The sequence below is a fragment of the Lampris incognitus genome, chromosome 8, assembly GCF_029633865.1.
Source record: "Lampris incognitus isolate fLamInc1 chromosome 8, fLamInc1.hap2, whole genome shotgun sequence".
NCBI classification, from domain to species: domain Eukaryota; kingdom Metazoa; phylum Chordata; class Actinopteri; order Lampriformes; family Lampridae; genus Lampris; species Lampris incognitus.
Genome location: NC_079218.1, coordinates 44739084 through 44765439, shown reverse-complemented (window position 1 = coordinate 44765439; position 26356 = coordinate 44739084). Strand labels below are relative to the sequence as shown.

At 45.8% G+C, this 26356-nt stretch overlaps 2 protein-coding genes across 3 annotated transcripts; one reads left to right on the top strand and one right to left on the bottom strand.

Annotated features, from left to right (window-relative positions):
* Window positions 1-1826: 1826 nt before the first annotated feature.
* LOC130116909 (mesenteric estrogen-dependent adipogenesis protein-like) lies at window positions 1827-4779 on the top strand. 2 transcript variants are annotated; one of them, XM_056285010.1, is made up of 5 exons: window positions 1827-2084; window positions 2216-2352; window positions 2804-2919; window positions 3394-3525; window positions 3628-4779. In XM_056285010.1, exons 1-5 carry the CDS (start codon window positions 1885-1887, stop codon window positions 3640-3642), a joined length of 600 nt encoding a protein of 199 aa, XP_056140985.1. In that variant the 5' UTR covers window positions 1827-1884; the 3' UTR covers window positions 3643-4779. The 2 variants fall into 2 exon arrangements, with proteins under 2 accessions (XP_056140985.1, XP_056140984.1); XM_056285009.1 differs by lacking the exon at window positions 3628-4779 and having other exon boundaries at window positions 3394-3588.
* On the bottom strand, window positions 4776-26290 carry alox5ap (arachidonate 5-lipoxygenase-activating protein). The gene is made up of 5 exons (XM_056285012.1): window positions 26185-26290; window positions 25892-25964; window positions 6841-6911; window positions 6202-6283; window positions 4776-6123 (listed from the first exon to the last, which is right to left on the bottom strand). Exons 1-5 carry the CDS (start codon window positions 26252-26254, stop codon window positions 5961-5963), a joined length of 459 nt encoding a protein of 152 aa, XP_056140987.1. The 5' UTR covers window positions 26255-26290; the 3' UTR covers window positions 4776-5960.
* Between the last annotated feature and the right edge of the window lie 66 nt (window positions 26291-26356).

Sequence of the window (26356 nt, the reverse complement as noted above, 5' to 3'; positions counted from 1 at the left end):
CAAGGCTTACAGTCTGCAGTTTAACTCCATGCTCATTTTGTCATCAGGCATAGTTACCCGCTAAAATGCCATGCCATCAACCACTTTGGTTGCTAAACAGTATTTATTATACTTGTGCTCCAGTCCAGTGACGTCCAATTCTGTTCCGCAAGAAAGTTATATTGTTGACAGACTGGCGTACAATCAGTGGCCTCATGCCTACTTTTATTCCATTCAATTTCTATGGACTTGAGTCATACAGAGAAGTGGTAAACAGCCCTCTGACCAAAGACAGCTGCACGCTGACTGAAAATTGGACCTGTGGCCATGCAAAGCCAATGGAAAGCTCCTGTGTAGAACCATAGCAGTGTCACGTGTAAGCGGGGACATTTTATGTAGGTCATGTGTACTGTGTTCGTTAGGAACTGTTAAGGAATACCATTTCCTAATCTTTCACTGATGGGTGACGATGGGAAGGGAAGGTCGGTTCAACCTCACACGTGCTGAGGAAACAGTTGGTGCAAGGCATCGCTTTCTACGTGGACTTCGTGGAAGGAAACCCTGGATATTTGTCATTTCAAACAGCTGATTGTGTCGCTTATCTGGTTATTTCAAACCTCTGTGTCATTCATTCTCTATCTGTGTCTGGTCTAATTTATACATCACCTCAGACACAACACAGAATCAGTTTATTGGGTCAAGGATGTGTGTAGGCCTGCACGCACAAGGAATTTGACTCCGGCTCCTCCACTGCTCTCCATGTACTTACACAGAACAGACACACATGTAGCTAAAACAACGACAAGGTAAGCATAAACATTTAAATACTATTTACAGATATATAAAAAGTATATTGTAAAAAAAACACAACAATAATGACGTTGCCACAGGAAAGCAATAGTGCAGCGGCGCGGAGTGCAAACTAACGTCGTCTCTCTCAGGTGTTCCCTAAAACTATTGCCACTACAATAGTGTGGGGGGGGGGGCTTCCCGTCTGAAAACGCCATTTACGCTGTAAACCCACACCACTTTGGTTTGCACCAACACTGTTTCATCAACACTGTTCAGATAGATAGATAGACAGACAGACAGACAGACAGACAGACAGATAGATAGATAGATAGATAGATAGATAGATAGATAGATAGATAGATAGATAGATAGATAGATAGATAGATAGATAGATAGATAGATAGATAGATAGATAGATAGATAGATAGATAGATAGATAGATAGATAGATAGATAGATAGATAGACAGACAGACAGACAGATAGATAGATAGATAGATAGATAGATAGATAGATAGATAGATAGATAGATAGATAGATAGATAGATAGATAGATAGATAGATAGATAGATAGATAGATAGATAGATAGATAGATAGATAGATAGATAGATAGATAGATAGATAGATAGAGAAATGTTTACAAATAGCCAATGAAAGAAAAAAAGGCAAGGTTTTGTCATACACTTGACTTCGAATCGCCAGCATGGGTCCAGAGGTTGGCCGGGTGATAAAGGTGTGGGGGAATATGCCACATGTTTGAGAATATGAAACGCAAATATTTGTTTTATAAGTTCTTGCGACACTTTTTTTTTTTGGTGAGGCACACGCGCGTCTCACTCACGTTTCAACCGCTGCGCCATTTCCCCCCCCCCTTCACTCCGGAGTCCATCCATCACCTCCAGCTGTTTCCAGCCATCACCTCCAGCTGTTTCCAGCCATCACCTCCAGCTGTTTCCAGCCATCACCTCCAGCTGTTTCCGGTTTCGTCTTATGTCCAGCTGGGTTTCCATCTTCCCGGTCACGTGCTTCGACGCCCCTTTAAGGCCGGGCCCGCTGCCGGCGGCCGAGACGCGGCACCAGCGGCGCACAGACGCGCACATGTCCCGACAACGCCATGGCGGCGGACCGGCTATGCCAGGATACGATGAGCATCACGGACGTGGAGGAGTTCCTGAGAGACCCGCCGCCGGGTTTTTCGGTGGAGGCCCGCGGCACAGGCTGCTGCGTTGACGTGGACGCCGAGCGCTGCGTGGTGCTCATAGACCACCTGGAGAGCCGCAGGGGGAAAGTCGTGTTCAAGACCTCCATGGGGAGGTGGGTACTACCGAGAGTGAGAGGGAGGAGGACCGCATGCCACTTCTTCACCTCTCGCGAGCTCATTTGTCAAAGGTGTCTGCCGTGGGCTGATTGGTGATGACTTGTTTTTATTGTATGTTTTTTAACAGAAAGATCAAAATGCACGATTTGTGCGAGTACACGCGCGTCAGGAGGAACCTGCTGTCTAAGAGAATCTACCTGCTGGTGTCTCTCTGCGAGGACAGCTCCCTCGTGCCTGGCAAAAAGGCACCCGAACAACCGCAAAGTAACGTTTTGTCTTTTATTATCGATCATTATCATTGTTCCCCCCCCCCCCTCTTCGTGCAGCATGGACGAAGCAACCCATCCAAACGAGCGCGCTGCGTGCCAAGTTGCGCAGCGTGCCAAGTTGCGCAGCGTGCCAAGCGCGCTGCGTACCGAGCGCCAGGTCAGATATGTCGATTATTGATGGGGCTCTAACGCGTCTTTTGTGGTGCAGTTTGTAGTTCGGCGTTGCTCGCTGGCGTACGTGTCTAAGTAGGTCATGGAGGGATGGCAGGCAGTCAGTCCACACGGGTGACTCATGTCAGTTTCCAGACTCGAACTGGGTGGAGTGGGGTTTTTTCATTTGAGGGGCAGTTAAAGTTGTTTTTTTCTCTCCACCTGACCACAGCTTTGTCTCGCTCTTTCCCCGTTGCCCCCTTTTCCTTTCCCCCTAATCGTCCGTCCTCTGTCAGGACTGAAGCGCTACGTGGCGGCCATCAACGGGAGCAACCCCTTCATCAAGTGGCAACTGGAAAGAGGACTGGACAGGAGCATCGCCTCTGTGGCCGGAGAGAGCTACAGGGTGGATGTAAGCAGTCTTGTACAAGCACACCGGTGACGCGCAGTCGTGGCTGAACCGTTTTCCTGCACACCCACAACAAACTCGTCAATGAAACTGATTGCGGGGGCGTCCGTCTGCGGGTGGGGAGCCGGGTGTGGGTACGTGTCGCTGGACTAGCGCCTCCTCTGGTCGGTCGGGGCGCCTGCTCGGGGGAGGGGGGGGGGAGTAGCGTGATCCTCCCACGCGCTACGTCCCCCCCTGGTGAAACTCCTCACTGTCAGGTGAAAAGAAGCGGCTGGCGACACTCCACACGTATATCGGAGGAGGCATGTGGTAGTCTGCAGCCCTGCCCGGGATCGGCAGAGGGGGGCGGAGCAGCGACCGGGACGGCTCGGAAGAGTGGGTGGGGTAGATGCAGCTGGGGAGGATGTGAATAGTGAGATGCTGCTGCTGCTGCTGATGTTGCTGATGACCGTCTGTCTGGCTCTTTCCTTTGGTCAGATTGACTTCAGCGAGGCACTGGAGACGCTGGCAGAAGGACGCTGGAGAGACGCCTCTTTCACCCTGAAATATTACTCCGACGCCTTCTTTGACTTCCCACACTGGTTTGGCTTCAGCAAAAGGAAGTTCCAGGTGAAACGTCCTCTGCCGATGGCAATGATGAGCTCTCAGCATTAGTCGCGGGGGTGGGGGTGTTTCTAACTGGTTTTGCTGTCGTTTGCCTTTTCATGACAGCTGACGCTGACATGAGCAGTCGGTGAGCGGAGGCCAAGGCGGTCCGCGCATGAGCTCACCCACCTCACCCAAGGCGGTCCGCGCATGAGCTCACCCACCTCACCCAAGGCGGTCCGCGCATGAGCTCACCCACCTCACCCAAGGCGGTCCGCGCATGAGCTCACCCACCTCACCCAAGTCTGCCCGGACGGGACGGCGACTAGAAGGAGCTCCCTTGACGTTATGGTGCTGATGACTGAGCTGGGCAAGCTGCCCGGAGCTGGAGGTGTGACCTGGGGGTGGACCAGGCCTAGATGACGTCATAGGATCTACCTCACAACTTGGTTCGGAGCCAAAAACCTTTATTTTACTTTTATTTTCAGTACAAGGAAACACAGAAAAGGCATTTTCAGGGCGTCTTGTCGACCTCTAACAAATAAGGACGTTGTACTCGGAATGTACTTTTATTCGCTGATTATATTTACCTATATTCACCTGTGGTTCGAGGGGCACGAGTCTGAACTGATTGTGGGCTGAGATACACGTGAGGTCAAATGACAATGAATCGTGACTGAGTCGTTCAGGCATTTGCCTGTCATGTACTGGAAGTATTGGAAATAAAGGTGTTTACAGTGGCTAGTATGTTTTCTGCTCAACACCTTCTTTTAATTCACTATTCTTTAACCCAGACCTCAGTAAAGGTTCGTCCAGCATCATTGAGATTGGTACACATGGGATCTGTTCCACTGAATAATACCATCCCATCCTTGCGTTGTGTCAAATGACTTGGTTTTGCAGCCATGTTGTCGCCAGTGTCCTCAGCTGCCGTGGCTAACACTATACAGCACGTGCATGTGGCGAGGATGCACTGCGTTAGCCACGTAAAGCTACAAATTAAATGGGATTTCACTCCTATTAAAAAGATATTCAGAATAAATATAACATAGATGAAGATACGCATAGCGTGGGAAGGGAGGGGGTTGCAGCTCCCCCTAGTGGTGGGCGCAACCCCCAGGGGTGGCAGGTGGCTGTGTAACATCTTAGACCCAACAAAATGCCTAACTTTTCCATCCATCCATTATTTGAACCGTTTCTCCTGCTCTTTGGGTCGCTGGAGCCTATTCCAGCAGTCACTAGGCGGCGAGACACCCTGGACAACACACACACACGCGCACGCACTATGGCCGATTCAACTGACCTACATGTCTTTGGACTGTGGGAGGAAACCGGAGCCGCCGGAGGAAACCCACGCAGACACGGGGGAGAACATGCAAACTCCACACAGAGGACGACCCACCAAGGTTGGACTACCCCGGGGCTCGAACCCAGGACCTTCTTGCTGCGAGGCGACCGCGCTACCCACTGCGCCACCCTGCCTAACTTTTCCTAACGTACAAACGCAAAACAAAACACACCTTTATTGTGAACAGTGGGCGGGGCTGTGTGGGATGTACGTTTTGGATAATAAAGTGAGTAAACACTCCGTTCCAAATCTGCGACACACGCGCCTTACAAACAATGACGTCATAATGTAGCGGCCAGGGGAGGCGGTCGTTTTGACTGTCGGCGGTTCTGCGCTGGGGGGGGGCGCAATGGCTGATGGGACTGTTAATGTTAGACCTAAAATTGTGTTTTAACGATGTGGTGTTCATGGTGTGGTTATTCTTGTGCTGTTGTTTTTGGGGGTTCGACTCAGACTAGGAGACCGTTTCCTGACTGACTGACTGACTGACTGACTCTAGGACCGTGACTGGGACTGATGTCGCCACTTGTGACATGGGGGGGCTCGTTCCGTTCTGGTCGGTGTGGGTAAAAGAGCACTCTCGGGGTCGTGCGGTGTATGGAGGCACGGGAGTTGCGATTAAAAAGAGGTCTCCGCCTCTCGACTCAGTCCTCCGGTAGTTTTAGATGTCAACCCCCCCTACTTGACTGGAAGCTCGAGCTAACCAAAGTGGGGTGGGTTTTAGAACGTCTCCCCGCGCGCCTGAGGGTATGTGTGATGGCACTGTGACTGTCTTGTTTAAAGAAAGGAGATACTATATTATAGCTTTTGAAGGCTCAGCCGACCCCCCCCCCCCGAGTCTGTGTGGAGGAGGCCCAGTGAGAAGATTCAGCACAGCGGTAAGTAAGTTAACCCCGTTTCTGGGTGATGCCCTGCACACACTTTGAATGACGTCAACTTTAACGTCAACACGTGGAAAACGGGCGGCCTGTCCAGGGTGTCTCCCCGCCTGCCGCGCAATGACTGCAGGGAGAGGCTCCAGCATCCCCCGCGACCCTGAGAGCGGGATAAGCGGTTGATATGACGGATGGACGGACGTGGAAAACGATATCACACCGATACACCCGGAGACTTAAGGGATGAGGAGAAGAGCAGACGCTGCATTGGTGATGGTTTCAATATATTCCTTGTAGTCGCTGCCAAAGTAGCGTGCCAGCAGGTAGTTGAAGATGCCCACAGTGCACATCAGGACCAGGAAGAAGAGGGTGCGCTTTCCAAACAGGTAGCCGGGAGTCCTGTGCAAGAAACGGGGATTTGTCATGCTACGTATCGCTCTGTGCACACAGACGCTTGGCATATTGCTTGCGTTTTACCTCTGACTGCTCTGTCCCATGTAGCCGACGAAGTACTTCTGCCTGGCCACAAGATAGATGATCCCAGCAAACGCAGCAGGAGCTTTAAAGTAGGTGGGAGACAAACGTCATTTCATAAACGCACAGATATCCGGCTCATTCATTCAGCATGACTGGCTCGACGAAATAAATAGAGTTATCATCTGTTCTATCAAGGAGATACAGAAAGGCCCCTTTCGGATAACATTCTTCAGCGATTTCGGGGGACAATGCAACCACAGGAACTGCCGCGGCCGGGAAGCGAACCCGTGTCGCCCGCACCGCAGGAGACATCGCTAACCGCTCGACTAAAGGGTCAAACACGCCAGCCGCCGGCCAGCGTGTCTTCTTATCCGTGCACGTTACAGCGGTAACAGGAGCTGTTTGCTATATGAGTGGTACACATTCACCGCTCGTGGTAAGCACATGGCAATAATAATGTAACGTGCATGGATAAGAACACACACTGGCCGCTGGCTCGCGGGTCTGACCCTTTAGTCGAGCGGTTAGCGATGCCTCCTGCGGTGCGGGCGATACGGGTTCGCGTCCCAGCCGCGGCACTTCCTGTGGTTGCTCCCCGAATTCGCTACAATAATAATAACCAACATAAATGGTGTTTACCTTGCCTGAGACACAGTCCAGCACACCACATCACTGCCAGGAAGGTGGGGTAAGAATCCATGCAGTTTCGACTGACGTAAATGGCAAACAAGAATCATTACTAGGTTTCAAAGCAGCCCTCTCACAACACGTTCGTCGCCGAGGAACAATCGTGACCCAATCTCAAACAGGGCTGCGATGAAAAGCCTCTGCACGTCTTATTTTGCGATGCTTTAAACATTTAAAAAGATGGAGGACATCCAGGGGGTTAAAGGATTACAGATTCACTTGTTTTAAGCGGTGTCTCGTGTAAATGTTGTAGGGCAGTGGTTCTCAACCTTTTTGGGGTCCTGGACCCCCTGCGTATTTTTGATCTACCCTGAGGACCCCCTCCACCTGTTCTTGGGGGAGGGGGGTTGCAATTTGATAGAAACAGTAGAAACTGCATTTTAAATTGCATTATAGCATTTATTCACTCTTTGGGGCAAAAATAAGAGCTTTCAGTTGTAACTTAGATATAGTTAACAAAACAGAATTCTTATGCAGTAACTTTCAGATATATGTAACAAAACAGAATATGTATTCAGTAACTTTCAGATATATGTAACAACAGAATTTTTATGCAGTAACTTTTAACAATGCAAACGGGAGCGAGATCTCTTATTAAAATACAATAAATTACACTTGTGAAACAGATGTAATTAGAGAAAAAAGTCCTGTTACCCCCTATAGTTTAGGTAGATAAAGGTCTCAGTCACATTTGAGTAAAATAATCCTATTTCTATAAATGTCGTAGGATCTTATTTTTTAAAGATATTTTATTTTCACGGACCCCTTGCAATTACACCACGGACCACTAGGGGTCCGCTGACCCCCCGGTTGAGAAACACTGTTGTAGGGCACCAACTTGAATCTGGGAATCTACACAAACCAACAGAGCCGTCCTTAGACGGTAACCCTAGATTTGCGAAACTTTAACCCAACCCTGACGCCCGTGAAGCGCTACTGTGCCGAATCAAATGCGCATGTGCGAGTTTTGCCACCGGGTAACGTCCCTTATTCAGCTGGACTCGAGCATCCGACACGGCAACCATTTAACCCTTCAAAGACCATCATATGTCTCTTCTTCCGAAATGGGACGCTCACAGTACAGTGACACACATGTCTGCGTGTATTTTATATTTGTTCAGAACATATTTTGAAATGGGTCGAAATCCAACTTAATTCGAGACTTCACGACGTTGATGCGGTACAACCTAGCCAACCACGTGTAAACCTCGGCACACGTGAGAGCAGTGACGTGCCCCGCGTTTCCAAGTAAACCGGCACGGACGTAGCAGGAAGAAAGCGTTTACGAAGTGCAAAATAGTTATTTTAATTTGATAGAACGCATGGCTTGTCTGACTAGCCAGCCGTGTGTGTGTGCGTGAGCTGACTTGTCTTGGCGTATCGGATATCGCCATGTTGGTGTTCTACGACATGATTAATGTTGCTCCTGGACCATCATTACAACGCACCAATCACGTTGTTTTTCTGTCGTGCCTTTGCGACTCGGGGTTAGCTATCGGTTAAGTAAAAGTTAGCTATAAGCTAAGTTAATGTTAGCTATCGGTTAAGTAAAAGTTAGCTATAAGCTAAGTTAATGTTAGCTATCGGTTAAGGTTAGCTATCGGTTAAGGTAAGTGTTAGGTTAGGGTTAGGTTGAGGTTATTGGTTAGCTATCGGTTAAGGTAAGTGTTAGGTTAGCTATCGGTTAAGGTAAGTATTAGGTTGAGGTTATGTTGGGTTAGGTTAGCTATCGGTTAAGGTAAGTGGTAGGTTAGGTTGAGGTAAGGTTAGCTATCGGTTAAGGTAAATGTGGGTTAGGTTGAGGTTATGTTGGGTTAGGTTATCTATCGGTTAAGGTAAGTGTTAGGTTAGGGTTAGGTTGAGGTTATGTTAGGTTAGCTATCGGTTAAGGTCAGTGTTAGGTTAGGGTTAGGTTGAGGTTAAGGTTATGTTAGGTTATAATACTGTTGCAGCTAACGTTGCATTCGGAGAAACGGTGGAGATGAGGAAACATTTAGCCAAGCCTGGCGTATTTATTAGCGAGCTGTACACACATCAGCCTCACGATAACAGCTACTATAACTCGACAACATCTGAACTGATTCATCGTTTCTCCGAATGCAACGTTAGCTGCAGCAGTATTATAACGTAACATATAAAACAGTGGTACAGTATTAGCCTACTTGTATATCAACTGAGGACACATTAACATGTCTCTTAACAGGTTAGCTATCGGTTAAGGTAAGTGTTAGGTTAGCTATCGGTTAAGGTAAGTGTTAGGATAGGGTTTGAAGTAAGGATCAATGACCACGCCGGGTTATAGAACTCAGGTTTAATCGTGGCTCAGTAGGCAGACGTAATAACCATACATGTTAGTGGTGTAACCATAATAACAGTCCGGGTAGTACATAACACCTAGTGTAGTTCCAGTGGATATACATGGCGTTGTATCACTACAGGGTTAGGTTAGCTCTCGGGTTAAGGTAAGTGTTAGGTTAGGGTTATTTTGGGTTAGCTCTCATTTAAGGTAAGTGTTAGGCTGAGGTTAGGTTAGCTATCGGTTAAGGTAAGTGTTAGGTTATGTTGGGTTAGCTATCGGTTAAGGTAAGTGTTAGGTTAGGGTTAGGTTATAATACCGTTGCAGCTAACGTTGCATTCAGAGAAACGACGGACGGTGGAGATGAGGAAACATTTAGCCAAGCCTGGCGTATTTATTAGCGAGCTGTACACACATCAGTCTCACGATAACGGCTACTATAACTCGACAACATCTGAACTGATTCATCGTGTCTCCGAATGCAACGTTAGCTGCAGCAGTATTATAACGTAACATATAAAACAGTGGTACAGTATTAGCCTACTTGTATATCAACTGAGGACACATTAACATGTCTCTTAACAGGTTAGCTCTCGGTTAAGGTAAGTGTTATGTTAGGTTAGCTATCGGTTAAGGTAAGTGTTAGGTTAGGGTTAGGTTAGCTATCGGTTAAGGTAAGTGTTAGGTTAGCTATCGGTTAAGGTAAGTATTAGGTTGAGGTTGGGTTAGGTTAGCTATCGGTTAAGGTAAGTGTTAGGTTAAGGTTATGTTGGGTTAGGTTAGGTTAGCTATCGGTTAAGGTAAGTGTTAGGCTAGGTTGAGTTAAGGTTAGCTAATCGGTTACGGTAAATGTGGGTTAGGTTATCTATCGGTTAAGGTAAGTGTTAGGTTGAGGTTATGTTGGGCTAGGTTAGGTTAGCTATCGGTTAAGGTAAGTGTTAGGTTAGGTTGAGGTTAGATCAGGTTATCTATCGGTTAAGGTAAGTTAGGTTAGGTTGAGGTTATGTTAGGTTAGTTATCGGTTAAGGTAAGTGTTAGGTTAGGGTTAGGTTGAGGTTATAATACTGTTGCAGCTAACGTTGCATTCGGAGAAACGATGGACGGTGGAGATGAGGAAACATTTAGCCTGGCGTATTTATTAGCGAGCTGTACACACATCAGCCTCACGATAACAGCTACTATAACTCGACAACATCTGAACTGATTCATCGTTTCTCCGAATGCAACGTTAGCTGCAGCAGTATTATAACGTAACATATAAAACAGTGGTACAGTATTAGCCTACTTGTATATCGACTGAGGACACATTAACATGTCTCTTAACAGGTTAGCTCTCGGTTAAGGTAAGTGTTAGGTTAGCTATCGGTTAAGGTAAGTGTTAGGATAGGGTTTGAAGTAAGGATCAATGACCACGCCGGGTTATAGAACTCAGGTTTAATCGTGGCTCAGTAGGCAGACGTAATAACCATGCATGTTAGTGGTGTAACCATAATAACAGTCCGGGTAGTACATAACACCTAGTGTAGTTCCAGTGGATATACATGGCGTTGTATCACTACAGGGTTAGGTTAGCTCTCGGGTTAAGGTACGTGTTATGTTGGGTTAGCTCTCAGTTAAGGTAAGTGTTAGGCTGAGGTTAGGTTAGCTCTCGGGTTAAGGTACGTGTTAGGTTAGGGTTATGTTGGGTTAGCTCTCAGTTAAGGTAAGTGTTAGGCTGAGGTTAGGTTAGCTATCGGTTAAGGTAAGTGTTAGGTTAGCTATCGGTTAAGGTAAGTTTTAGATTAGGGTTAGGTTATAATACTATTGCAGCTAACGTTGCATTCAGAGAAACGACGAACGGTGGAGATGAGGAAACATTTAGCCAAGCCTGGCGTATTTATTAGCGAGCTGTACACACATCAGTCTCACGATAACGGCTACTATAACTCGACAACATCTGAACTGATTCATCGTGTCTCCGAATGCAACGTTAGCTGCAGCAGTATTATAACGTAACATATAAAACAGTGGTACAGTATTAGCCTACTTGTATATCAACTGAGGACACATCAACATGTCTCTTAACAGGTTAGCTCTCGGTTAAGGTAAGTGTTAGGTTAGGGTTAGCTATCGGTTAAGGCAAGTGTTAGAATAGCTATCGGTTAAGGTAAGTGTTAGGTTAGGTTTAGGTTAGGTTAGCTATCGGTTAAGGTAAGTGTTATGTTGGGTTAGGTTAGGTTAGCTATCGGTTAAGGTAAATGTGGGTTAGGTTGAGGTTATGTTGGGTTAGGTTATCTATCGGTTAAGGTAAGTGTTATGTTGGGCTAGGTTAGGTTAGCTATCGGTTAAGGTAAGTGTTAGGTTAGGTTGAGGTTAGATCAGGTTATGTATCGGTTAAGGTAAGTGTTAGGTTAGGGTTAGGTTGAGGTTATGTTAGGTTAGCTATCGGTTAAGGTAAGTGGTAGGTTGAGGTTAGGTTAGCTATCGGTTAAGGTAAGTGGTAGGTTGAGGTTATGTTAGGTTAGCTATCGGTTAAGGTAAGTGTTAGGTTTGGGTTAGGTTAGCTATCGGTTAAGGTAAGTGTTAGGTTAGCTATCGGTTAAGGTAAGTGTTAGGTTAGGGTTAGGTTGAGGTTATGTTAGGTTATAATACTGTTGCAGCTAACGTTGCATTCGGAGAAACGATGGACGGTGGAGATGAGGAAACATTTAGCCAAGCCTGGCGTATTTATTAGCGAGCTGTACACACATCAGCCTCACGATAACAGCTACTATAACTCGACAACATCTGAACTGATTCATCGTTTCTCCGAATGCAACGTTAGCTGCAGCAGTATTATAACGTAACATATAAAACAGTGGTACAGTATTAGCCTACTTGTATATCGACTGAGGACACATTAACATGTCTCTTAACAGGTTAGCTATCGGTTAAGGTAAGTGTTAGGTTAGCTATCGGTTAAGGTAAGTGTTAGGATAGGGTTTGAAGTAGGGATCAATGACCACGCCGGGTTATAGAACTCAGGTTTAATCGTGGCTCAGTAGGCAGACGTAATAACCATACATGTTAGTGGTGTAACCATAATAACAGTCCGGGTAGTACATAACACCTAGTGTAGTTCCAGTGGATATACATGGCGTTGTATCACTACAGGGTTAGGTTAGCTCTCGGGTTAAGGTAAGTGTTAGGTTAGGGTTATTTTGGGTTAGCTCTCAGTTAAGGTAAGTGTTAGGCTGAGGTTAGGTTAGCTTTCGGTTAAGGTAAGTTATGTTAGGTTAGCTATCGGTTAAGGTAAGTTTTAGGTTAGGGTTAGGTTATAATACTATTGCAGCTAACGTTGCATTCAGAGAAACGACGAACGGTGGAGATGAGGAAACATTTAGCCAAGCCTGGCGTATTTATTAGCGAGCTGTACACACATCAGTCTCACGATAACAGCTACTATAACTCGACAACATCTGAACTGATTCATCGTGTCTCCGAATGCAACGTTAGCTGCAGCAGTATTATAACGTAACATATAAAACAGTGGTACAGTATTAGCCTACTTGTATATCAACTGAGGACACATCAACATGTCTCTTAACAGGTTAGCTCTCGGTTAAGGTAAGTGTTAGGTTAGGGTTAGCTATCGGTTAAGGTAAGTGTTAGAATAGCTATCGGTTAAGGTAAGTGTTAGGTTGAGGTTAGGTTAGCTATCGGTTAAGGTAAGGGTTAGGTTAGGTTAGCTATCGGTTAAGGTAAGTGTTATGTTGGGTTAGGTTAGGTTAGCTATCGGTTAAGGTAAATGTGTGTTATGTTGGGCTAGGTTAGGTTAGCTATCGGTTAAGGTAAGTGTTAGGTTAGGTTGAGGTTAGATCAGGTTATCTATCGGTTAAGGTAAGTGTTAGGTTAGGGTTAGGTTGAGGTTATGTTAGGTTAGCTATCGGTTAAGGTAAGTGGTAGGTTGAGGTTAGGTTAGCTATCGGTTAAGGTAAGTGTTAGGTTAGGGTTAGGTTGAGGTTATGTTAGGTTATAATACTGTTGCAGCTAACGTTGCATTCGGAGAAACGATGGACGGTGGAGATGAGGAAACATTTAGCCAAGCCTGGCGTATTTATTAGCGAGCTGTACACACATCAGCCTCACGATAACAGCTACTATAACTCGACAACATCTGAACTGATCCATCGTTTCTCCGAATGCAACGTTAGCTGCAGCAGTATTATAACGTAACATATAAAACAGTGGTACAGTATTAGCCTACTTGTATATCGACTGAGGACACATTAACATGTCTCTTAACAGGTTAGCTCTCGGTTAAGGTAAGTGTTAGGTTAGCTATCGGTTAAGGTAAGTGTTAGGATAGGGTTTGAAGTAAGGATCAATGACCACGCCGGGTTATAGAACTCAGGTTTAATCGTGGCTCAGTAGGCAGACGTAATAACCATGCATGTTAGTGGTGTAACCATAATAACAGTCCGGGTAGTACATAACACCTAGTGTAGTTCCAGTGGATATACATGGCGTTGTATCACTACAGGGTTAGGTTAGCTCTCGGGTTAAGGTACGTGTTATGTTGGGTTAGCTCTCAGTTAAGGTAAGTGTTAGGCTGAGGTTAGGTTAGCTCTCGGGTTAAGGTACGTGTTAGGTTAGGGTTATGTTGGGTTAGCTCTCAGTTAAGGTAAGTGTTAGGCTGAGGTTAGGTTAGCTATCGGTTAAGGTAAGTGTTAGGTTAGCTATCGGTTAAGGTAAGTTTTAGGTTAGGGTTAGGTTATTATACTATTGCAGCTAACGTTGCATTCAGAGAAACGACGAACGGTGGAGATGAGGAAACATTTAGCCAAGCCTGGCGTATTTATTAGCGAGCTGTACACACATCAGTCTCACGATAACGGCTACTATAACTCGACAACATCTGAACTGATTCATCGTGTCTCCGAATGCAACGTTAGCTGCAGCAGTATTATAACGTAACATATAAAACAGTGGTTCAGTATTAGCCTACTTGTATATCAACTGAGGACACATCAACATGTCTCTTAACAGGTTAGCTCTCGGTTAAGGTAAGTGTTAGGTTAGGGTTAGCTATCGGTTAAGGCAAGTGTTAGAATAGCTATCGGTTAAGGTAAGTGTTAGGTTGAGGTTAGGTTAGGTTAGCTATCGGTTAAGGTAAGTGTTAGGTTAGGGTTAGGTTAGCTATCGGTTAAGGTAAGTGTTATGTTGAGGTTATGTTGGGTTAGGTTAGGTTAGCTATCGGTTAAGGTAAATGTGGGTTAGGTTGAGGTTATGTTGGGTTAGGTTATCTATCGGTTAAGGTAAGTGTTATGTTGAGGTTATGTTGGGCTAGGTTAGGTTAGCTATCGGTTAAGGTAAGTGTTAGGTTAGGTTGAGGTTAGATCAGGTTATGTATCGGTTAAGGTAAGTGTTAGGTTAGGGTTAGGTTGAGGTTATGTTAGGTTAGCTATCGGTTAAGGTAAGTGGTAGGTTGAGGTTAGGTTAGCTATCGGTTAAGGTAAGTGGTAGGTTGAGGTTATGTTAGGTTAGCTATCGGTTAAGGTAAGTGTTAGGTTTGGGTTAGGTTAGCTATCGGTTAAGGTAAGTGTTAGGTTAGCTATCGGTTAAGGTAAGTGTTAGGTTAGGGTTAGGTTGAGGTTATGTTAGGTTATAATACTGTTGCAGCTAACGTTGCATTCGGAGAAACGATGGACGGTGGAGATGAGGAAACATTTAGCCAAGCCTGGCGTATTTATTAGCGAGCTGTACACACATCAGCCTCACGATAACAGCTACTATAACTCGACAACATCTGAACTGATTCATCGTTTCTCCGAATGCAACGTTAGCTGCAGCAGTATTATAACGTAACATATAAAACAGTGGTACAGTATCAGCCTACTTGTATATCGACTGAGGACACATTAACATGTCTCTTAACAGGTTAGCTATCGGTTAAGGTAAGTGTTAGGTTAGCTATCGGTTAAGGTAAGTGTTAGGATAGGGTTTGAAGTAAGGATCAATGACCACGCCGGGTTATAGAACTCAGGTTTAATCGTGGCTCAGTAGGCAGACGTAATAACCATGCATGTTAGTGGTGTAACCATAATAACAGTCCGGGTAGTACATAACACCTAGTGTAGTTCCAGTGGATATACATGGCGTTGTATCACTACAGGGTTAGGTTAGCTCTCGGGTTAAGGTACGTGTTAGGTTAGGGTTATGTTGGGTTAGCTCTCAGTTAAGGTAAGTGTTAGGCTGAGGTTAGGTTAGCTCTCGGGTTAAGGTACGTGTTAGGTTAGGGTTATGTTGGGTTAGCTCTCAGTTAAGGTAAGTGTTAGGCTGAGGTTAGGTTAGCTATCGGTTAAGGTAAGTGTTAGGTTAGCTATCGGTTAAGGTAAGTGTTAGGTTAGGGTTAGGTTGAGGTTATGTTAGGTTATAATACTGTTGCAGCTAACGTTGCATTCGGAGAAACGATGGACGGTGGAGATGAGGAAACATTTAGCCAAGCCTGGCGTATTTATTAGCGAGCTGTACACACATCAGCCTCACGATAACAGCTACTATAACTCGACAACATCTGAACTGATTCATCGTTTCTCCGAATGCAACGTTAGCTGCAGCAGTATTATAACGTAACATATAAAACAGTGGTACAGTATTAGCCTACTTGTATATCGACTGAGGACACATTAACATGTCTCTTAACAGGTTAGCTATCGGTTAAGGTAAGTGTTAGGATAGGGTTTGAAGTAAGGATCAATGACCACGCCGGGTTATAGAACTCAGGTTTAATCGTGGCTCAGTAGGCAGACGTAATAACCATGCATGTTAGTGGTGTAACCATAATAACAGTCCGGGTAGTACATAACACCTAGTGTAGTTCCAGTGGATATACATGGCGTTGTATCACTACAGGGTTAGGTTAGCTCTCGGGTTAAGGTACGTGTTAGGTTAGGGTTATGTTGGGTTAGCTCTCAGTTAAGGTAAGTGTTAGGCTGAGGTTAGGTTAGCTATCGGTTAAGGTAAGTTATGTTGGGTTAGGTTAGCTATCGGTTAAGGTAAGTGTTAGGTTAGGGTTAGGTTATAATACTGTTGCAGCTAACGTTGCATTCGGAGAAACGATGGACGGTGGAGATGAGGAAACATTTAGCCAAGCCTGGCGTATTTATTAGCGAGCTGTACACACATCAGCCTCACGATAACAGCTACTATAACTCGACAACATCTGAACTGATTCATCGTTTCTCCGAATGCAACGTTAGCTGCAGCAGTATTATAACGTAACATATAAAACAGTGGTACAGTATTAGCCTACTTGTATATCGACTGAGGACACATTAACATGTCTCTTAACAGGTTAGCTCTCGGTTAAGGTAAGTGTTAGGTTAGCTATCGGTTAAGGTAAGTGTTAGGATAGGGTTTGAAGTAAGGATCAATGACCACGCCGGGTTATAGAACTCAGGTTTAATCGTGGCTCAGTAGGCAGACGTAATAACCATGCATGTTAGTGGTGTAACCATAATAACAGTCCGGGTAGTACATAACACCTAGTGTAGTTCCAGTGGATATACATGGCGTTGTATCACTACAGGGTTAGGTTAGCTCTCGGGTTAAGGTACGTGTTAGGTTAGGGTTATGTTGGGTTAGCTCTCGGTTAAGGTAAGTGTTAGGCTGAGGTTAGGTTAGCTCTCGGGTTAAGGTACGTGTTAGGTTAGGGTTATGTTGGGTTAGCTCTCAGTTAAGGTAAGTGTTAGGCTGAGGTTAGGTTAGCTATCGGTTAAGGTAAGTGTTAGGTTAGCTATCGGTTAAGGTAAGTTTTAGGTTAGGGTTAGGTTATAATACTATTGCAGCTAACGTTGCATTCAGAGAAACGACGAACGGTGGAGATGAGGAAACATTTAGCCAAGCCTGGCGTATTTATTAGCGAGCTGTACACACATCAGTCTCACGATAACGGCTACTATAACTCGACAACATCTGAACTGATTCATCGTGTCTCCGAATGCAACGTTAGCTGCAGCAGTATTATAACGTAACATATAAAACAGTGGTTCAGTATTAGCCTACTTGTATATCAACTGAGGACACATCAACATGTCTCTTAACAGGTTAGCTCTCGGTTAAGGTAAGTGTTAGGTTAGGGTTAGCTATCGGTTAAGGCAAGTGTTAGAATAGCTATCGGTTAAGGTAAGTGTTAGGTTGAGGTTAGGTTAGGTTAGCTATCGGTTAAGGTAAGTGTTAGGTTAGGGTTAGGTTAGCTATCGGTTAAGGTAAGTGTTATGTTGAGGTTATGTTGGGTTAGGTTAGCTATCGGTTAAGGTAAATGTGGGTTAGGTTGAGGTTATGTTGGGTTAGGTTATCTATCGGTTAAGGTAAGTGTTATGTTGAGGTTATGTTGGGCTAGGTTAGGTTAGCTATCGGTTAAGGTAAGTGTTAGGTTAGGTTGAGGTTAGATCAGGTTATGTATCGGTTAAGGTAAGTGTTAGGTTAGGGTTAGGTTGAGGTTATGTTAGGTTAGCTATCGGTTAAGGTAAGTGGTAGGTTGAGGTTAGGTTAGCTATCGGTTAAGGTAAGTGGTAGGTTGAGGTTATGTTAGGTTAGCTATCGGTTAAGGTAAGTGTTAGGTTTGGGTTAGGTTAGCTGTCGGTTAAGGTAAGTGTTAGGTTAGCTATCGGTTAAGGTAAGTGTTAGGTTAGGGTTAGGTTGAGGTTATGTTAGGTTATAATACTGTTGCAGCTAACGTTGCATTCGGAGAAACGATGGACGGTGGAGATGAGGAAACATTTAGCCAAGCCTGGCGTATTTATTAGCGAGCTGTACACACATCAGCCTCACGATAACAGCTACTATAACTCGACAACATCTGAACTGATTCATCGTTTCTCCGAATGCAACGTTAGCTGCAGCAGTATTATAACGTAACATATAAAACAGTGGTACAGTATCAGCCTACTTGTATATCGACTGAGGACACATTAACATGTCTCTTAACAGGTTAGCTATCGGTTAAGGTAAGTGTTAGGTTAGCTATCGGTTAAGGTAAGTGTTAGGATAGGGTTTGAAGTAAGGATCAATGACCACGCCGGGTTATAGAACTCAGGTTTAATCGTGGCTCAGTAGGCAGACGTAATAACCATGCATGTTAGTGGTGTAACCATAATAACAGTCCGGGTAGTACATAACACCTAGTGTAGTTCCAGTGGATATACATGGCGTTGTATCACTACAGGGTTAGGTTAGCTCTCGGGTTAAGGTACGTGTTAGGTTAGGGTTATGTTGGGTTAGCTCTCAGTTAAGGTAAGTGTTAGGCTGAGGTTAGGTTAGCTCTCGGGTTAAGGTACGTGTTAGGTTAGGGTTATGTTGGGTTAGCTCTCAGTTAAGGTAAGTGTTAGGCTGAGGTTAGGTTAGCTATCGGTTAAGGTAAGTGTTAGGTTAGCTATCGGTTAAGGTAAGTGTTAGGTTAGGGTTAGGTTGAGGTTATGTTAGGTTATAATACTGTTGCAGCTAACGTTGCATTCGGAGAAACGATGGACGGTGGAGATGAGGAAACATTTAGCCAAGCCTGGCGTATTTATTAGCGAGCTGTACACACATCAGCCTCACGATAACAGCTACTATAACTCGACAACATCTGAACTGATTCATCGTTTCTCCGAATGCAACGTTAGCTGCAGCAGTATTATAACGTAACATATAAAACAGTGGTACAGTATTAGCCTACTTGTATATCGACTGAGGACACATTAACATGTCTCTTAACAGGTTAGCTATCGGTTAAGGTAAGTGTTAGGATAGGGTTTGAAGTAAGGATCAATGACCACGCCGGGTTATAGAACTCAGGTTTAATCGTGGCTCAGTAGGCAGACGTAATAACCATGCATGTTAGTGGTGTAACCATAACAACAGTCCGGGTAGTACATAACACCTAGTGTAGTTCCAGTGGATATACATGGCGTTGTATCACTACAGGGTTAGGTTAGCTCTCGGGTTAAGGTATGTGTTAGGTTAGGGTTATGTTGGGTTAGCTCTCAGTTAAGGTAAGTGTTAGGCTGAGGTTAGGTTAGCTATCGGTTAAGGTAAGTTATGTTGGGTTAGGTTAGCTATCGGTTAAGGTAAGTGTTAGGTTAGGTTATAATACTGTTGCAGCTAACGTTGCATTCGGAGAAACGATGGACGGTGGAGATGAGGAAACATTTAGCCAAGCCTGGCGTATTTATTAGCGAGCTGTACACACATCAGTCTCACGATAACAGCTACTATAACTCGACAACATCTGAACTGATTCATCGTGTCTCCGAATGCAACGTTAGCTGCAGCAGTATTATAACATAACATATAAAACAGTGGTACAGTATTAGCCTACTTGTATATCGACTGAGGACACATTAACATGTCTCTTAACAGGTTAGCTCTCGGTTAAGGTAAGTGTTAGGATAGGGTTAGGTTAGCTCTCGGTTAAGGTAAGTGTTAGGTTAGCTATCGGTTAAGGTAAGTTATGTTAGGTTAGCTATCGGTTAAGGTAAGTGTTAGGTTAGGGTTAGGTTAGCTATCGGTTAATGTACGTGTTAGGTTAGGGTTAGCTATCGGTTAAGGTAAGTGTTAGGTTGAGGTTATGTTGGGTTAGGTTAGCTATCGGTTAAGGTAAGTGTTAGGTTAGGTTGAGGTTAGATCAGGTTATCTATCGGTTAAGGTAAGTTTTAGGTTAGGTTGAGGTTAGATCAGGTTATCTATCGGTTAAGGTAAGTGTTAGGTTAGGCTGAGGTTAGGTTAGCTATGGGTTAAGGTAAGTGTTAGGTTGAGGTTATTGTAATGATCTGTGCCCTCTGGCTATGTTAACTTATAACATTAATAAAGCAAGGACGACTTCTCTCGTGCTGGGTGTTTATTCATCGACCGGATTCCGACTGACGTTGTTACGTACATCACGTGACTTTGTTGTGGCGCTACGGAAAGCCGTAAGGGACATTAGCAAATCAAATATTACTAGCAAATATTACATCTCCCTTTTTCTGAAAAGTGCTGCTTTCTCTGCAGAGATACAGACCACGTTGAGCACGTTTATAAACGAATACAATCTTAATAAGAAAGAATATGAAAATGGAACTCTTATATAACTGGACTGCAACAAAGTAGTGTAAAACATTTCCTTCCCTGTCTAAATGTGACACCGTAATAACATTTCATCTTTTTTTTTTTTTTTTTTTTTACATTCATAAGTCAAGGATTTGTCTTGGTTTGACCGTGCGACCTGACCTCGTGGTGTAACCAGGCTGTGTGTCTGGTTGTCGCTGATTGTTCGTGTCTGGAGGTTCAGCATGCTCTTGCTGATGGGCTTGTGTGTTGTTGTTAGCGCTGGTAACAGTCTGCTGTGAAGTGTGTGTGTGTGTAGTGTGAGTGTTCACTCTGCTTTGTCGCAGGTGTTGACGGTTGCGTTGGTAGATCTGACCTTCTTTGGTTTGGATGTGGTAGCTCCTGTCTGTGTTCGCTGGTCTTTCCACAGTTGCAGGTCTCCAGGATCCATCCTCCTGCCGGAAGCGGATTGGTGTGCCTGCGGGCAGGTGGGGCAGAGGTTTGGCTGTTCGGTTGTAGTATGCCTGCTGGCGCTGTTGACATACCTCTCTCCTTTTGTGAACATCCTCCTGACTGGCGATCTGTGGCTGCAGGTGTTTTGCTGTTGATGGGAGAATGGACCGCAGCCTCCGACTCATCAGTAGCTGTGCCGGTGATTTCAGGTTGTCCACCGGTGTGTTGCGATACTCCAGTAAGCTCATGTAGGGGTCTTTGTTCTCAGCTTTGGCTTTGTCCAGGATGCGTTTGGCCGTCTGGACAGTCTTCTCGGAGAGGCCGTTGCTCTGTGGGTAGTGGGGGCTTGTGGTGGTGTGTGAGAAACCCCATGTCTGTGAGAAGTTGCGGAACTCACCAGAGCTGTAGCACGGACCGTTGTCGCTGATGATAGTCTCGGGGATTCCGTGTCGAGCCATTGCTGCTTTCAGCTTCATGATGACGGCAGATGAGGTGCAGCTGTAAAGTCTTTCTAGCTCGAAAAATCTGGAGTAGTAGTCCACAGTGACTATGAAGTCCTGTGAGTTCCATGTGAATAGGTCTGTGCCTATCACTTGCCACGGCCGCTCGGGTATGGCGTGTGACATCATTGGTTCCTTTGCATTTGCGCTGCGCCGTTCTTGGCATATGCTGCAGTCTGCTACCGCATCCTCGATCTGTTTCCCCATGCCAGGCCAGAACAGTAAGTCTCTTGCTCGGCATTTGCTTTTTTCCACGCCAAGGTGGCTGGCATGGATGCGCTGTATCATGTCCTTGCGAAGCTTTTGGGGGACAATGATTCTCTCACCTTTGAACAGGATACCGTCCATTTCTGAGATTTCTGCTCTGTGGTTCCAGTATTCCTGGATGCTGGGCGGGCACTTTTTCTTTGTGTCTGGCCAGCCAGTGAGTGTGGCTCGTCTGAGTGCGGTGAGCTGTGGATCTTGCGCTGTTTCCTGCTTGATTTCTGTGAGTCTTGTGTCGCTCACAGGGATGTTGCTGAGGACTGTGTGCACTTGGGCCTCCATCCCTTCCTGTAGGTCACTGTCGTGGTGTTCTATTGACTTGCGTGACAGTGTGTCGGCCACCGGTATGTCCTTACCGGGGCGGTGGATGATTTGGATGTCGTATTTTTGGAGCGCCAGGATCATCCGTTGCAGCCGGGGTGGTGCTGCTGCCAGTGGCTTTTTTAGTATTGCCTCCAGAGGCTTGTGGTCTGACTCCACAATCACTTTTCGTCCATACATGTACTCGTGGAACCTCTTGCAGCCGAAGACCACAGCGTAGAGCTCCTTCTCTATCTGTGCGTAGTTTTCTTCAGTGCTGTTGAGTGACTTGGACGCATAGGCAATTGGTTTGCCATCTTGGAGCATGACAGCCCCAAGGCCACTTTTGGATGCATCCACTTGGAGTCGCAGCTCTTTCTGCGGGTCGAAATATGAGAGTACTGGACCTGGGTGCTGTGTAATGAGATTCTTCATCTCTTGGAACGCCTTGTCGTGGACTGCATCCCACACAAACTCACTGTCCTGTTTCAGAAGCTGTCTGAGGGGTGAGTTTATCTGTGAGAGGTGTGGAGCGAATCTGGCGAGGTAGTTGATCATGCCGAGGACTGTCTCCAGCTCTGCTTTGTTCTGTGGGGGTTGCATGTCCTTGACCGCCTTCACCTTGTGTGGGTCTGGTTTGATGCCTTCGTGTGAGAGCGTGTGGCCGAAGTAGCGTACCTCGGACACGCATATGTGACACTTGTCGGGGTTGAGCCTCACCCCTCGCTCCCTTGTGCGCTTCAGCATCGCTCTGAGACGCTGGTCATGTTCCTCTTTAGTCTTGCCGAACACTAGTATATCGTCCACTATGGCCGTCACACCGTCCAATCCTTCATATGTTTCATCCACGCGTCTCTGGAACTCGTCTTGAGCGGACACGATTCCGAATGGCAGTCTGAGGAAACGATACCTGCCAAACACTGTGTTAAATGTCGTCAACATTGAGGATTCAGTGCTCAGTTTGATGGCCCAATAGCCTGACCGCGCGTCTAACACGCTAAAGTACTCAGCTCCAGCAAGCTTTGTGGTGGCGTCCTCCAGCGTGGGGAGGGGGTAGTGAGGTCGTTGTATCACTTTGTTAAGAGCTCTGGGGTCTAAACACACTCTAAGTTTGCCTGTCTTTGGCTTCTCAACAATGACGAGTGCGTTCACCCATTCTGTGGGTGCTGTTACCTTACAGATTATGCCGCCTTTCTCCATGCTGTCAAGCTCGTCCCTCAGTTTGCTGCGTAGGGCGATGGGGATTCTGCGTGGCGGGCAGACGACCGGCGTTGCATCTGGTGTGACGCGGAAGGTGCACTCGCCTGGGAACTCTCCTATTCCTTGGAAAACATCTGCATACTCATCCATTATGCTCTGTGATGTGACATTGTTTTCCTCGCTCACAGCCATCACTATTTTTACCAAGTTTAGGTCACGGCATGTTTTCATTGCCATGACTGGTGGGGCGTTTGTGTCAATGACGTAAAAGTCCAGCATAATTGCATTGTCTCTGTACTTACATTTGAGTTTGCATGTGCCTTTCACGCTCAGCGCGCCTCCTCCATATTCAGTGAGTCTGTGTATTGCTGGTTTCAGTGTCACATTTTTGAACAGCGCCTGGAACAGGTTGGTGGGAATAGTATTGGCCTGTGCCCCAGTGTCTAGTTTAAACTTTACCTTCTGTGGAGGTGTGCCAATTCCAACCTCTACGTAAGCCTGCTCGTTGCTTTTTCCGTTGTTCTCTATTGAGATGCAGTCTATGTACAGCTCTGTCTGTTCTCCCACAGCGGTGCTCTCCACTGTAATGTTGTCGAAGTACAGTTCTTCCTGCTCTCTGTCAGTGGTGTACTCTTCTGGGTTCTCTCCGACGGCATGTACTGTGCCGCGGTAGTACTTTGTCTGTCCCTGGGAGCTAGACTTGCATACTTTAGCAAAATGATTGAGCTTCTTGCATTTAATGCATTGTTTACCCTTAGCTGGGCAAGTGGCTTTAGTGCCGTGTAGCCCTCCACAATAGCTACACGCCCTGGCGGCGGTGCTAACGTCCCTTTGTCTGAAGTTAGCGTTAGCTGCTTTGGGTGCGTTCGGTTTGTAAGTCTTTCTGCCTATTGCGTGCACCGTTTCATGTGTGCTGCCCTGGCCCATAAACGTTAGCTGTTGCTTTGCTAGCTCGTGTGAGCGGGCTACATCTATGGCCTTTTCTAGCGTTAGCTCAGCTCCCTGGCTAAGTAGCTTTTCTCTCACTCTGGGTGAGTTGGTGGCAAACACGATGCGGTCCCTGACCATCTCGTCGGCATTTGGGTAGCCACAGTCTTTGACTAGGAGCTTTAGCTCAGTTACAAATCGTTCGAAGGATTCACTCTCTCCCTGCATCTTTTCATGAAATTTATATCTGGCATAAATCGGGTTTGCTTTGGGGGTGATGTACTCAGTGTACTTATCGTAGTACGTTTCTAGCTTCTTGGCTTGTTCTCCGCTGAGTGTCCAAGTGTTGTGCACATCTCGCCCTTTTTCCCCTATCCAGAGCAGGAGGTAGCTGCATTTCTCCTCTTCGTTCTTCCCGCGCAGGGGGCCCGTGAACATTAGCTCCGTTGTTTGTCGAAATCGTCTCCATGCTTCAGGTAAGTTCGCCGATTCCCAGTCCATCCGTGGAGCTGGAACGCCGTACGAATCCATATTGGGTATTTAAACTCCGCTACTCTGACACCATGTAATGATCTGTGCCCTCTGGCTATGTTAACTTATAACATTAATAAAGCAAGGACGACTTCTCTCGTGCTGGGTGTTTATTCATCGACCGGATTCCGACTGACGTTGTTACGTACATCACGTGACTTTGTTGTGGCGCTACGGAAAGCCGTAAGGGACATTAGCAAATCAAATATTACTAGCAAATATTACAGTTATGTTGGGTTAGGCTAGCGTTGGTACTTTCCGGTGCTTTTCCTCGGCACGCCATCACAACATCGTGACTGGTCCGTTGCGATGACGGTCCGGAAGCAACAGTAACGGTGTCGTGGGAGCAACCCCAACACGGCGCTGCGCACTACTACTGACTTCTCGTTATCAAAAAGGTGACAGATGGCAGCCTTTGAAGGCTGCCCAAGTGGCCTGGGCTTAACCCCAGTTTTGAGATGTGGGTGCACGCTAGTGAAACCAATCTCCCTGTATGAATAATAAATTAATAGCACTAGTGTTCTTTCCGTAACGATAAGAATACCCCAGATAGCATCCGGATGTGGGCCACTTCCGGCAATGATGCGGCACTGGTGGCCTGGCAAAATGGATGTGAGCCTGAAGTGGGCCCACATGTATAATAGCAAATATGGCCCAAATGTGCCAAATCAGATGTGGGCCTTTTTTGGCAAAGATGCGGTGCTCTCGGCAACATGTAACCTGGATGTGACCCTGAAGTGACCCGTGTGGCAAATGGTGAATATGGCTCAAATATCACAAAACAAATATGGGCCACCTTTGGCAAATATGTGGCATATGCGGCATTGCAATGGCTTGGCTCTGGCCCAGATCTGGCAAGCGGACTGGTTTTTCCTCCAACCACTTGCTGTCGTTACACCTTTTGAAATGGTCAGCTATATCATGCTCTACACCTTGAAATTAGACTGAAAGACAGAACGCAGCTCACGTGTTTCCTTGTTTTGGAGCCAATAATGACACGGGTGTGAAGTTTATTAGGAAAGAGATGGAAATACCTAAAACGTTTTAATTCTAGTTTACCTGTATAACAGAGTATCGTTAGCAAAGTTTGCTAAGTTGATAGTTGAAAATTTGCACACTTTTTAACCCCGTGGCCAACAAAAACCCACGTCAATAGACATGCATGCAATGTTGAAGCAAGGGTTTCACTCTTTCACCCAACAGTGAAAGGTGTTGCGAGTGTAATGATGATGATGTTTATCAGCCCAGATTAACCAGCATTTCGCAGGAGGGGCTGCTGTTATCTTCCCTCTGCCGATTCAAATGACCTGTGTACACAACCACCCTTCTGGTGCCAAATGGGAAGTTTACGTGTCACATGTAAATCTCGTAGAACAAGCCACAAAAATGACACAAAGGCATCTATTGTTTCGAGGGGTTAGAGGGAAATATCGCAGGTATAATGACAAAGGAAAGTTGCCATTATAGAAGAAATGGTAGAATGAGAGGAGGCGGGAGGACTTACCTGGCACAAAACAGATTTTCAAAGGCAGCCGCATGGGAATTTTGCGCCTTTCCTATCTTTAGAGCAAAGAATGCTTTGAAACCCATGCAAGGAAAAAACAAACACACAAAAAGAGCACAAAAAGAGCACAAAAGAAGAGCAGTAGAAAAATTAGATTGCATAAATGATTGCAGATTCGTTACAGAAGTGTACAGAATTCCTGCCAATTTCACCTCTGATTTGAGTCCAATAAAATTGATCGGCTGATTTATCATCTCGTCGTGATTGTTGGTCATCGTTAGTGTTTTCCTTACCATTCTGAAGGACGCTGATGAGGGTGACGGCGACGAGGAGGTAGATGTGTTCCACCACATCGGGGTACATGGTAGCGCTGCTGGCTGACGGGAGAAGACCGAGGCGTTTAATACACTGTACTGATGCTGCAGACTGGGATGAGGAACTTGTCTCTGTGTATCAGTGTGCACT

What these genes read in the sequence shown, in the direction of transcription:
- LOC130116909 (XM_056285009.1), top strand. Translation starts at nt 1,885, where the DNA reads ATGGCGGCGGACCGGCTATGCCAGGATACGATGAGCATCACGGACGTG. An exon ending in TTCAAGACCTCCATGGGGAG is followed by an intron (nt 2,085 to 2,215) that starts GTGGGTACTACC and finishes GTTTTTTAACAG; the next exon opens with AAAGATCAAAATGCACGATT. An exon ending in GGCACCCGAACAACCGCAAA is followed by an intron (nt 2,353 to 2,803) that starts GTAACGTTTTGT and finishes GTCCTCTGTCAG; the next exon opens with GACTGAAGCGCTACGTGGCG.
- alox5ap (XM_056285012.1), bottom strand. Translation starts at nt 26,254, where the DNA reads ATGTACCCCGATGTGGTGGAACACATCTACCTCCTCGTCGCCGTCACC. An exon ending in GAAAATCTGTTTTGTGCCAG is followed by an intron (nt 6,912 to 25,891) that starts GTAAGTCCTCCC and finishes CATTTACGTCAG; the next exon opens with TCGAAACTGCATGGATTCTT. An exon ending in TGGACTGTGTCTCAGGCAAG is followed by an intron (nt 6,284 to 6,840) that starts GTAAACACCATT and finishes CCTACTTTAAAG; the next exon opens with CTCCTGCTGCGTTTGCTGGG.